The 13,659-nt window shown below is 42.1% G+C and overlaps 1 protein-coding gene across 4 annotated transcripts in view; it reads left to right on the top strand.

Moving 5' to 3' along the window:
- AMOTL1 (angiomotin like 1) overlaps positions 1 to 13,659 on the top strand; it is a 106,520-nt gene that overhangs the window by 63,862 nt on the left and 28,999 nt on the right. For all 4 annotated transcript variants that reach the window (XM_007115115.4, XM_055078760.1, XM_055078759.1 and 1 more), the window contains one exon: positions 675 to 764. In XM_007115115.4, the coding sequence (XP_007115177.1) occupies positions 675 to 764 (90 nt within the window). The remainder of the gene's footprint in view (positions 1 to 674; positions 765 to 13,659) is intronic.

Genomic DNA, 13,659 nt, shown 5'->3' with positions numbered 1-13,659 from the left:
TGCAGAATGATCTGACCCATGAAATTATACTTCACTTTCAGTCAGCCAAGCCATTTTTCAGTTCCCTCATGTCAAAAGACTCAGTGTACTGGCAGTCTGTAGCTGGAACCTACCTTTTTTTTTTATTACTGCAAACCCTTTAGTCTTGGGTATTTATGTAAACTCAATAAAGATCTGTTAGGCTGAAATTATTTAATTGAATAGATGAAGATTGACCAAATGGCATGAGCAAACCTAGAACTCACTGAGTAGAATCTTCATCCATTAGGTCATCTTGGCTTGTTTCCTGGTATTTATTTAATTGTTATTTTTAATTTTTTGCTTCCCAGCTACAGAGCGCTGTTGGTCAAGGTTAGACGAGGGCTGGGTTTGAGGCCAAGGGAACTCAACCCTTTCTCGAGGACTCTGCTGGCCTTGCAGGAACCTGTTCTTCGCTGCCTGCCACTGGTGCACACCTTGGCATTAGATTGCATAAAAGCACAGCATGGCGTCTGAGGACTTTTCTTTTTGATGTTCTGGAGCGTCTTGTTCCCCCCGCCCAAGAGTTGTTCAATTTGGGGCTTCTCCCTGGGCATCTCTCCCTACCCAGCTCTCAGCACCCAGGTCATTTGCCTGTTGGAGGATGACTTAAATGCAAGTGCATTTCTTTGTAATTGTTTCCTCTCTGTGCACAGATCGACTGGAGACTGCCAACAGGCAGCTGTCCAGCAGGGAGTATGATGGACATGAAGACAGAGCGGCCGAGGGACTTTACGCTTCCCAGAGTGAGTCTCCATGCTTACCTATCCCAACTGGGTAGTTTTCAAAACTGGGGGCCTGAGGAAAGAACCCTGTTAGTTTTAAGTAAGTTTTGTGCTGCTTGCTTTTTGTTTGTTAATTTAACATACAAGCTGTTAGGCCGAAGATGAGACCCTCCTAGGTCTGCCAGAGACAAAGCCAAGGTTGATGTGTATTATTTCAGTAATGTTTATTCCGACCTCCTTACCTACAGTTTCTGTTTCTCCCTAATACCCTCCATGGGTATTATAGAGTATTTCCTGGCACTCGCCACTTGGACTAAGGCACAGTTCTTTTTCCCCATGGAAAGGGAAGGAAGCCTGTGGTGGGATTTGCTCTTTTGTCACATTCTGTGTGTGCCTAGGTTGAGCAGTTCTGGACTGGCTGCCCCTGGCATCATGAAGCCACCTAAATGTTCCCAGCACGTGTCTCAGTAGGTGACGCTCGCTTGCAAACCACTGAGCTCATTTCAGCCAGGAATAAAATGGCTTCCTGTGCCTCAAGATTTATTGGGAGAATATTCTATTAATTTCACCAGTGACAAATGATAGAAGCAAGTGGGTTTTGAGAAACCATCGATTAAGTTTCAAATTTCTGCACATTCATTCATTGTCCAAGTCAGAGATGTAAAAATCCAACTGGCTTTTTTGGGAAACTGTTTAGAAAACTGAATTCATTTCTCTGTCATAATTCTCAACAATATTGTGAGTTAAGTGCTCTACAAACTAAAGACAGTTTGAACAACAAAAAGTCCTGTGTTCAGACTCTGGCCATCCATTGTAGAATGGTGGTATTCTGATGCTTGGGTCCCTCAACACAGCTCTAAATTTTCAAGGCTGGGAAACAATTGGTTAAACTTTCTGATTTCCAGTACTATTCGTTGGGGTTAAGCTCCTTTGTTTTTCCCAGATTTACTCATGATTGCATTCCAGTTTGAGTCTCAGCTTCATTTTTTAAATTCTATTTTGGCAAATGGACGCTAATACAGTCTTGGGCTTTTGCATCAGATTCCTTTGCAGTCTTGCAGTTAGGTGAATTGGCCCGTGCTCCAGACTCACATACAAAGCTATATATATCAGAGTCTTAAATTATTCACTTTCCTAACAAAAGTTATTTCTTCTCATGGGTGCAGTAGATTTACCATTTCGTCTGAGCTTTCATTTGAAAAATGAGTCATCTGTACTATTTGCACTTAGGATTTTGACACCTTAATTTTGGGTGATCGTGTGCTTAGGTAGAGTAAGTATCTTTGTGGCAGTTATGTCAGTGATGTCACTTTGCTGATACTCTGCCTTCTTGTCAGGGGACATTATTTTGTCACTTAGTTTGGATCAAAATGGAAACGTCAGTGAGTTTCATCTGATGGGCATTTGCTGTAACCTCCCAGCCTAGGCCGTGCTAATAGACTAATAGGTTTTGGTGTCCTGTGAGTTCAGAAAGGTTCCCAAAGATTTTAACCTTCTGGCTCAAAGCTAAAACATCAGTAACGTAGGCAAAGAGGCCCTTCCAGCTTTACAGGGAATGATTTGTTCTGTGCAAACATACGCTGCTGTGTTCCAGAGGCGTAAACAAGTGAGTCCAGGGGCATTTTTCAACTGCTGAAATGTGCCTTAGTGTTGACATGTGATGTAATTGCATCTTGGCAGGACATTTGAAGCAGGTTTGCTAATAGTGATATCTAACCAATTTTTCAGTACCTGGTCTTTTCAGGACACGTTGTGCCTTCCTCACAGCTTTATAATTATTTGCATTAGCTTTTGGTCTGCAGGTGTAGCCAAGAGATGGACTTGAGATGTTATTTCAAATTTACAATAGGTTTTTTTCTTAGTGAGTTGGAAGAACTCTTTGTATATGAAGGAAATTAGCATGTCCCCTGCCAAATATAGTGCAGATATTTTCCCCAGTTGTTTTTTTATCTTTGAATATAGTGTTCTTTATCTTACAGAAGATTTTTCAAGTGACTGTATTTATGCCTTCTAGGTTTTATGTCATATTTAGAAATGCTTTTTCCAATCCAAAATTATAAACATATTCACCTATGTTTTCTTCAAGTATGTTTATGATTTCATTGTTTGCAAGCCTTATATTTTAGAAGCTAATTAGGGAGGCACAGAAGAAGAGAAATTCATGAAGAACTAACCTGTAGGCAAGGAGACTAGTTAACAGATATTTTAGTATCTGGGTAAGAGAGGTAGAGGTCCTGAACTAAGACAGAAGTCGTAGTGGAGGGTAGGAGACAGATAAACAAGTGACAAATTAGTAGGACTTGGTGACCAATTGAATAACGACAGCGAGAGAGAGAGAAAAGAGTGTGACTAGAGCCACTAGATGTATGGTCATCCTTTACCAATAAAAAGCAGGAGGAGCAGGAGGAGTTGGGATTAAGTAACCAGTGAAGGTTTGAGCATGTTGAGTCATCTCATGCCCATAGCTAAGTGAGCAGGTGTAATAACAAAGGTGCAGATGTACCTTGGAGGCTGGTGATGGGTGGTGCTGTCTGTCAGGCTTTCCTTTTAGCACGTGGGCACAGAATGGCAGGCACAAATTGCTATCTCTCTTCGCAATTATTAATGTGTTCAGTTATCTGTATAGGTTTTTAGAAGCTCTATTGTAAGAGTACTTTTCAGTGCCTAGTAATCATAATTATAAACATTGGGCACTCGAGAGGAGCCATCCTTTTCAAAGGAGTCTTTTGAGATTCTAATGCTTGGCTAAGAGAAAGGCAAGTCTGACTGCATAGCAAATAGTAGTGACTTCTCTGGATCATGCCTACCAGGAGCTAAGGCTACGGTGGGAAGCCCCTGACAACCACCTTGCCCAGTGGAAAAGTTAGAAGGAAAGAGAATAATAACATGTTTGACTTTTTTGCTCGGTGTTCAGGTTGAAGCTTTGAGTCCAGGTCCAAGAACACCCAAGGCACTCTTGCAGCATGAGCGGTCGGGAGGACTTCTATAAACTCTCAGCTAACGGAAGGGGAACATCCTTCCTGGCATGATTTCTAAATTTCCCTGCTGTCCAGAGTAGTTTTTCTTTAAAGAAACAAAATTCTGCTCTTTAGTTGGAGCCTGATGAAGGCCTGGAAGGACTGTCTTGGTCATTACCACTTAGCTCTACAAGTTGAAATGAACATTCAACAGGGCGATAATCGTGCCCCTCTCGGACATGATATTTGTCTGTATTAAAAATCTTGCTGAATGAAGTGCTTAGGAATTTGATGGCTCTGAGGAGTGTCTTTCCCTATCACCTCATGGCCTTGTGTTTTTCTCTTTGGAGGAATTCAAAAATTTGTGCGTGTGTTTTCTGCTTTTACTTATTTGTTCTTCCAAATATGTTTGCAGCCAAATGTCTCCTTAAAAACAGAGCATCTAGCCAATTTCCTTTCTGATCTGGCTGAGTGAAACTGGGACTTCTTGGTCCTTTAGCTTTCTTAACTTACTGAGATTCCTAGTTTTCCCATTCACTTATTTGTCACATGTATGCGTGCGTGCTTGTGTACACACACACACACACACACACACACACACACACACCAGACACAGGCCACTGTCCACTAAACGCAGTGCCCCGGGAATGTCTGTCATCATTCTTAGCTCTGTCTTCTCAATAAGTGAAACGTTTTAACTGTTTCCTTCTGAAAATTGGTTAACTACAGAATTTCCATCACTAGTAGGTCAGAAAGCCAAAAATAAAATATTAGATGTGGGGAAACTAGACTGGCACAGATGATCTTCTTATATTCTTGAGTGGAGGGGGAGCTGATTAGCTCTGGCATATTATTCCAGGATGAAACCCAGTCATGTTACAGGATGGCAATCAACTTATCTTCCCACCACCACCTCCTTAGGATTCTTTAGGCCCCATGGATTCAGCATATTCGGTTGAACTGAAGTCTATGTAAGTCAGATTCTGGCTTTTGTTAAATGTCCCTGTCTAAGAAAAAAAGGTTTTTTGGACATTCATTTATTTGTTTAAATTAATAAGTAATGGGTGTAAATCAGTCAAGACTAATTCATAGGATTTGATTTCCCTTATAACCCCCATGGGTTTAAAAATGAACCAAAAAAAAGTGTGGGACCACTCTATTAAAAATAATAGTAACTTGCCATTTTCAATGTATCTTATAATCGTCATCTTACCCTTGAATTTTATCTTAGGTACTTTGATTTTCTGTCTCTTATAGAACATAAAAGAGACAAAAATAATTTCCTAAGAGAAAATCCCTCTGGTTTTTGTATTTCCTCTAAGGGCTTGTGTGAAACACAAAGCAGAAACTACAATGACATAAACGTTAATTCTGTTGACCTACATAGAGCATAAGGAGCTTATTCTGAATCCTCAGTGGGTTTCATTACATCATGTTGTGGGTTTCTATCAGGCTTCAGTAGGAAGGAGAGGTTAGATGTCGTCACACGTGGATGCACTGGGCTTCTTCCTCTGTGGGCCTGCTGGTGCTTGCGGCTCCTGACTCAGTGCGAAGCCCCTACTACAAGCACCTACTCTGCCTGCATTCTCTGTGGGCACCATTCCTTTGCATGGATCTCCTCCACTAGGTGAGAGAACTATAGGCATTCTTTACCAACATCCATCCCCAACCCTCATTAAAACCCTTTGGATCTTTATGTACCTGGCACTCAATAAATGTTTATTGAGGGACTGAGTAAAAGTGGGAAATCCCTGTAACAACAGGCTTGAAATTCTCATCATGGTGCATCAGTATCAAAATGTTCTTTTTAGCTCAATGTCTCCCAGTCATGTTGGGAGCTACCTCTGGTTTTGCTCAGTTATTTCAAGATATTAGGCGAAATTATTAATGAACTACCTTCGGAATAAGAAGCAACTTAAAAATGCTTGATTTTTATTTATTTATTTATTTTTCCTTCCACCTTCCCCCTTTCCTTCCTTCCTTGGTTTTTCAAATAGGAAGATATCCAGGTAAGGGAAATCTTCTACTATGAGGAACAGTAGTATTTTTTCATGAAAATGACTGCTATATACTACAATATAGTTGACTTCTGGTTCCCTGACTCCTCTTTACTCTTCTGTGGTTACGTTGGAGATGAGAGCTGGCTATGGTATATGAAAGCTTTTGTAGCAGCCAGCCATATTTTCACACTAACCAATCCATAGATCATGCCAGACACCACAGATCAGCTCCCGGGCAAAGGGGAAGGAATCGTCCACGAAGCCTGCAAAGGTGCATCTCTTAAACCAAGAAAATTTTCTTGCCCTAAATTAATGATTCTCCTTTTAAGGAGATGATCTTTTAGTTGACGTTTATGTTTAGTAGGACTGTGCGATTCTAAAAAGCAAAGGTTTTGTAGGCATGGGCTAAAGCAACTAATCTTGGATCAGTTACCGCATCTTCTGGTTCCTGGGCTCTCACTGACATGTTCAGTGTCCTGAAGTTAGATTCTTAATCTCCCTGTACCTACATTTCCTCTAAAGAAATAGAGGAATAAATCTCCCCATTTAGCCAGTAGAGCTCTTCGGGCTAATCGGTGATAGGAAATGCAAAGAAGACTTTATACCATGCATTTATTCTGCAACACTTCTTCCCGCTCCTTTGCATCCTCCCTCCACCTTCTCTGAAAGGACCTGCCAGTTTTCAGGGTGGGGTCAATGGGCCATGTTCCCAAAGAATGCCTGGGTGGCCCGCTGAGCCTTGCTGGGTTTGGAAGGCAGAGCATATGAGTGCATAAGCCGCTTGATCAACCTTGACAAGCAGCACCAAGAAACTTCAAACCTCCATGACAACCAGCAGCGCAACCAGGCTGCAGGGCATCTGTTTATGTTCCATCAAATCCTCTCCCCAAGTATGAAAAGTAATGCTCCTCAATTTAGACCGATTTTCCGTGCTTAAAAAACCAGAGCTGATAGCAGAACGGTCTCTGGGTCATGTGTTGATATCCAGTGTCTAACAGGTGAACGTGGCTTATGATTTTCACCTTGTTGGTTTTAAAATTATTTATTGGCTTAGCATTCCTGTTTGGGGATTGAAAAATCAAGTGTCTCGAACTTCATTACGATCTGTGTTCCTTCCACTCATAGCTAGGCGGATGGATGGAGGAAGCACAGACTGAAAAACAGACTGAAACCCATTTGCATTTCATGTGGCATCAGGGACCCATCACTTTCGCTGGCAGTTCAGAGGCAAGAAATCCACGTCCAGGTCTCGGCTCAAATTAAATGGCAGTTATTCAGAGAAGGCTGCCTGAGATAGGATCCAGTCTTCCTTTTATATACTCTGCCAGTACCCTGTTCCCTTTGTAAACACTCATCATACTGTAAATAAGGAACTGTTTGGATGATCATTTTCTCTCCTCCCTTACTAAACTGTCCACACCATGAGGGCATGGACCCTGACTGTCATCCTCACCATCGTAGTCCCAGGTCACTGTGTTTCAGAAGCTGGCACAGTGCCTGGTGCTTAGAAGCATTTAATAAACATTTATTGGATGTTGAATGAAATGATGACCATTATCACATATTCAAAAAACAGTTATTGGCTACCTACCATGAATGCACAGTGTTCTAGGCCATAGGTCAGCAAACTCTTTCCATAAAGGGCCAGAATGTAAATAATTCTCTGCTTGGGGGCTGTAACTACTCAACCCTGTCCCTGTAGCCCCAAAGCCGCCATAGACGAGCTGTGGACAAGTGGCCTGGCTGTGGGCTGGATTTGGCCTGCAGGGCATAGTCTGTGAACCTCTGCTCCAGGCACTGGTCATGGAAGAGAAAGGGAAAGAAGAAACCCCAGCAAAAGGAGGATGGAAAATAAAGAACTTCAGAAGTATTTAGGTCTTATTTTGTAAACTGTCCTAATTTATAAATCAGGATATAACTGTTATTTTCTTTCCTGGGAGAGTTTCACAGTCATCTTTTACTTAATTCCTAATCGGGTGAGCATGATTATTTCACATTAGGTAAACTGAGACACATACAGATGCAGTCACAAACCTTAGTTTAGGCCAGTGGGGATCCACAATTAGCTAACGATGGAGACAGGGCTGGGCAGGAGAGCCCTGTGGTTAGCCACGGCTAGTAACTGCCTGGGCAGTGAGGTCTCAGGGGTGCCTCTCCCAGCAGGGCCATAAATCCTCCCATAAGCATCCTGCTGTGAGATGATGTCTGCAGATCTTGTATATCAGGGTTGGAAAGGACCTGAAAGGTCACAAGTCTGGTTACCAGCAATACACGTGTCCTCTGAACCAGAGCTCATTAAAAGGCCATCTGATGGCCGTTGTGAGTGACAGTGTTTCCGGAAGCTGTTGATCTGATGGTTCAAAGTTTATCTTCAGGTGGAGTTGCAGGGGTGCTCCTTTGTAATTTAGCCTTCAGGTCCTGGTTCAGGTCATCTAATGTCAGTAACAGCTGCCACCACGGACTGAGCACTTACTGTGAGCCAAGCACTGTGCTAACCTCTGTAGGTACACCGTCTCTGTTCATCCTCCAAGCAGCCCTGTGAGGTAGGTGTTACAGGTATTTAATAGATGAGGAAACTGGGGCACAGGAAGTTAAGTAACTTGTTCATGGTCATACAGGCAGGTAAATGGAGAAGACAGGTTTTGAACCCAGGGCATCCTGACTCTGGAGAGCCACTTCCTGTGTACCAGGAAGGTGGGAAGAGGTGGCAGGGTTGGACTCCCCATGATTTTAGAGCTCGTTTAGCATGGCCTCTATGCTTCGTTAAAGAAGAAACTGTGACCAAGGATGATCAGATGTTTTGTCCAAGGCCCCCTAGGTGCTTAATGCAAGACCATGACAAGAACACCTCCTTTTTCTTGTTTTTTTCCTTCCCCCTTCTCCAAAGGTCATCTCTCTTGGCTCTGGGGGTGATGAAAGATTTCACATTTTTACCCAGAGAAGAATCCAGCCTTAGTAAGCGAACATAAATAATTCTTGTACTAGGAGTCTTACTGCAAATTCTTTAGCTCAGTACTGTGACTTAATAATAATGTATTCAAGTCATCTCAAATGAGTTCTAACTACTGGAATGAACATTCTGTGTTTCTGACTTCTACATCTATCTTTGAACCAGAGCCAATTATAATAAAAGGCCTTGCTGGATAATCCACTACAGATACAAAAACAAAAAAACTGTTGAGACCAGCATAGAGTTTAGACTCTTAAAAGTTTTCTCAAAATGTCTATGAAATTAAACTCTTTGTTCTCTGGATGATAAGAATAAAAAATTAGCAGAATACAATGAGTAACCCTGTGGTATAGTTTCTTACAATTAGTTTTTGAAATTATTTTTGGTTCATGAATTGGAGGGAGAACATACAGTTGTATCTTAATGGAATCCAAGAACTTTGACAGGACAAAGTGTTTGCTTTAAGTTCAGAAAATTTGGTCTTGGACCATTAAAAATAAGCTTGCATCTGCTACTAATTTTCTTCTTGCCGGCAAAGACTGGGGTTTGGTAGAAAGAAGAAGAATAAAAGGATCTGCTCAAAGCAAGTTACAAAAATGACAATGGGAGGGGTCGCAGAAGTTAAAGGAAGGGAGAACATATAATTGCAGGTGATGCATTTCTTTCTCCCTGGTTAGTCGTAGATTGAGTCACTTCTGTCCCAACTATAACAGTTTCCCCAGCATCAACTTCTACCTTTCAGCCAGGTTTTGGCATTAAGCCATAAAAAAAAAAAAAAAAATCGTTTTATTATACGTATTATAATAATGCCTTAATTAAACCAAATATAGGTATATAATATATACCTATATGTACACACAATAAAGTGTACGCATTTTAAGTGTACAGTGCCATGAAATGTGACAATGGCCACAGTCCAGCCCCAGCACAGGTGCAGCTCTGTCCTCTGCAGTGAGTGGCCTCCCACGCCATCTGTCTTCCTGCCTCACGTTTCACTCCTGTCAGGTCATTGCTCTCTGCATTATATCCAGGCTTCATGGCTGTTTTCTGCAGGGACAGCCAGATTGTCTGGTAGGGTCTTACTTTGTCATACCTGGAAAGAGACGTGTATGTTATTTATCTTTTTGTATTAAGAAAAGAGAAAGCAAAAAAGGACTTCTGTGGAGGTTATAGAAAGTGTAAGTTATCAGGTTTAGTAGTTAATCGATTCACGCATAGGTGTATAGTCAAAATCAAATGCCCTGTGCATCCTGTATTTATGTGGCATTTTTAATTCATTGCTTAATTTGTTATTACGCTGTCTGCAGTGACACAGAAGTAGCAGTACATTTTTACTTCAAGTTAAAAAAAAATAAAGTGGAAGGTTGAACGGTACATGTGGAAGCTGAGCTGGATGAATGGGTGTATATTCAGTCAAGTGAGTTTTTGCAGGCTACATTTGTGTAAATCTAGGCAGGTAAAAAAATACCTATGATTTATACCTGGGTATATAATTATAGTTTCTAAAATAAAAATGCAATATGAAGAATGAGTAGATTAGAAAAAGTTATATTAAGAGAGCTTTTACTGGTATTCAAATAATATTTTACCAAATGAGCTTTTACTGGTATTCAAATAAATATTTTACCAAATCATACCTGAGATATTTTACGTTTGGTGCTACAAAAAGTAGCACTTTGGGGTATTAAACTCACTTCCTGGATACTAAAGAGCAATAGATAAATTAAGTATGTTAAGACCAAAATGTGTTGTCTTCTTCCATTAGATTAGTAGAAGATTTTGTGGTTAGGCTTTGTTACTTTCCAGTGATAAGCATCTGGAAAGGATTGTTTTTGAATTTTATTTTAAATATCCAGTTAGTATTTGATCTTGTATCGATAGGATCCTCTTATTCAGTGACTGTTGCCTAAACTTGTCATATTTCTTTCTTCACATACGAAACACTTCCGCTATCTTAGATTCCTAAAGTCCTACAAAGATAGAGGGGTTTAGACACATTATGAAGTAAGCCCAGTAGGAAGGATAAGTCAGGCAGACATCAGCCACTGTACCTGGAGTACAAGCAGAATATGGTATAAAGACTCGTGAAAGAACTACACAAATCTGTGTTTCTCTTGTAATGTCTGAACCACTGACTTTCAAACTCAGAGCTCTTATTTAAAAGGAAGCATATCTGGAAGCCCAGTATGTAAATCGCATGAAACCCGAACAGATTTCTGGTTGAGACAGGGGTGTGTTTGTCAGAAGCCTCCTCCTTCCTACTTGGCCCACTGCATCCCTTTTCTCCTCTCCCCATCCTTCTCTCTCCCAGGGCTCCGCAGAACAGAGTTTGGTTGAACTCCCCTTCTTAATTTTCTTTATTACGCAATTCATTTTAAAACAGTTCACTGTCAGCCATTTAAAACAAGCCCTGGCTGGAGTGTCCCTGTGTTTTGTTAACAGACCTATTTAGTCGCCCACTCACAACGCTTGTCTCCTGTTGCCTGGAACCATGGCAACTTGCACATGCATACAGGGAAGGCAGAGAGCCCAACACCTTTTTCTGAAATAACGAGCTTCCTTACTTGAGAAACGTTATCAGCAAATTTTAAAAAGATAACAGAAAGGCAAACCAGGGGCGTTATGGGGTCAGCTTTGTATTTTATCGCCTTTTCATTTCTGAAGGAATGAGTGTGGCTTTTAAAGGTAGGTCATCTCTTATGTTGTTTTGCATCAAATAAACCTCATGTGAACAGATCACTCTTACACGATGTGAACAGTGCTCTGTTTGGATTATATTTTGGGGATCTCTTTCCAGGTTTGTCAGTTTGACACTCAAACTGGGATGAAGGGGTGAGGGCAGATATAAGAATGAGCTTCCAAGGGTAGCATGTCTTTGAGGCAGAATGAACCTAAATAGCTTTGTGGATAGTGAAGTAGTTGGAATACCTTCCTATATTGTCTTTCCACTCCCACAACCTCAAAAGAAAGGACTTCCAAGAGGATCTGACTTCAGTTACCCCATAAATCATAACTGACCTCGGAATAGGCTCCAGCAGCTGCTCAGAATTATAAGATATGGTGCCGGGATATGGAACTCAGGGCCAAAGAATCCTGAGGAAGAAGAAACAGGAGGAAACATTTTAGGAAGAGATAATATGGCAAGTAATTATTCAGACATCTTTTCAGAAGAGGGAGTCCATTTTTTTTTTTTTTTTGTGGTATGCGGGCCTCTCACTGTTGTGGCCTCTCCCGTTGCGGAGCCCAGGCTCCGGATGCGCAGGCTCAGCGGCCATGGCCCACGGGCCCAGCCGCTCCGCGGCATGTGGGATCTTCCCGGACCGGGGCACGAACCCGTGTCCCCTGCATCGGCAGGCGGATTCTCAACCACTGCACCTCCAGGGAAGCCCGAGGGAGTCCATTTTATCAGCATGGTGAAGTGACTAGTTACCAGAGTCAGTGCCATTAGTGTTGGTCAGCCTTGTCCTAAGGTATTACTATCAAGTCCTTTCTTGGTGGAGATGGGAATAGAGGTGTAAAGAAACAACAGAGAGTGTCTTAGTGATCTTTTGGTTACAAAAAGAAAAATCCAACTGGGCTAGCTTGGGCCCAGATAAGAGGAATTTTTTTTTTTTTTTAAAGAACTATCTTGGTGTGTGAAGGAGGCCCCAGGCAGGAGGTGTAGGCAGGCCTCGCAGGGACCAGGGGCCGGGGGCCTGGGCTGGCCTCTTTGTGAGAATCAAGGCGCAGATGGTTTTGGGGGGCTCAGTGTTTGTCCGTGTGGCTCTGTTTCCCACTCTCCTTCTCACCGTGGACTCTCATCCATCTCTCCATGTCCATCTGCTTGAGTCTTCACTCTCCACCGTGTGCTTGCTCTGTTTCTCTAGTGCACACGCGGGACGTGCTCACTAGCCTCAGAGCTGGGCTGCCTCTCCGTGTCAGCGTCCACCTCTCGCCCAGACTCCCCCTCACACGGTCCCAGACCAGAGACTCTACGTGACTCTGCTCGGGTCACAGGGCCCTTCAGGTTTGATCCTGTCAAGTGGGGAGTGGTGGGTAGGGGAGGGTGAGCAGGGTTTTGTGATGCAGACGGGCTGCTCAGAACTTAGCTCTGTGAAGGGAGGAGTATAGGAGACATGCTTCCAAGTGGAGTGCTGTCTGAGCAACACTGTGAAAGCTGTCTACTCCAGGTGAGGACACACTTGCCTCTTTTTTTTTCAATTGAAGTATAGTTAATTTACAATTTTGTGTTAGTTTCAGGTGTACAGCAAGGTGGTTCAGTTTTATAGATAGATAGAGAGATATAGAGATATATATATGTATGTATGTATGTATATATATGTATGTATGTACGTATACATATATAGTCCTTTTCAGATTCTTTTTTATTATAGGTTATTACAAGATATTGAGTATAGTTCCCTGTGCTGTACAGTAGCTCCTTGTTGGTTATTATATAGTCCTTTTCAGATTCTTTTTTATTATAGGTTATTACAAGATATTGAGTATAGTTCCCTGTGCTGTACAGTAGGTCCTTGTTGGTTATCTATATATAGTCGTGTGTATCTGTTAATCCCAAACTCCTAATTTATCTCCTCCTTACCATCCCCTTTGGTAACCATAAGTTTGTTTTCTATGTCTGTGAGTCTATTTCTGCTTTGTAAATAAGTTCATTTGTATCATTGTTTTACTTCCACATATAGGTGATATCATGCTATTTGGAGAAAGACCTCTCTTTTGCCTTCGAAGCATTCTAGTGAATTAGTCACCCCTTGGTCAGGCTGGTGGCAACCAGACTCCTCCGTCCCTCCAGCATTGGGCTTAGGGAAAAACTCATCAAAAACCCATTATATCAGGAAAGGCCTAGAAAATTCATTCCTCCTTGAGAAGGGCCAGGTTACAGCTTTGCACCCCGCCATGAGCTCCAGCCATAAGTTGGAGCACTGCATTAAAAACTAGCAGCGCATGGGCTTCCCTGGTGGCGCAGTGGTTGAGAGTCCGCCTGCCGATGCAGGGGACACGGGTTCGTG

The sequence above is a fragment of the Physeter macrocephalus genome, chromosome 16 (assembly GCF_002837175.3).
Source record: "Physeter macrocephalus isolate SW-GA chromosome 16, ASM283717v5, whole genome shotgun sequence".
NCBI lineage: Eukaryota > Metazoa > Chordata > Mammalia > Artiodactyla > Physeteridae > Physeter > Physeter macrocephalus.
Note: the sequence above shows the minus strand (reverse complement) of the source record. Positions and strands in the feature narration are given on the sequence as shown.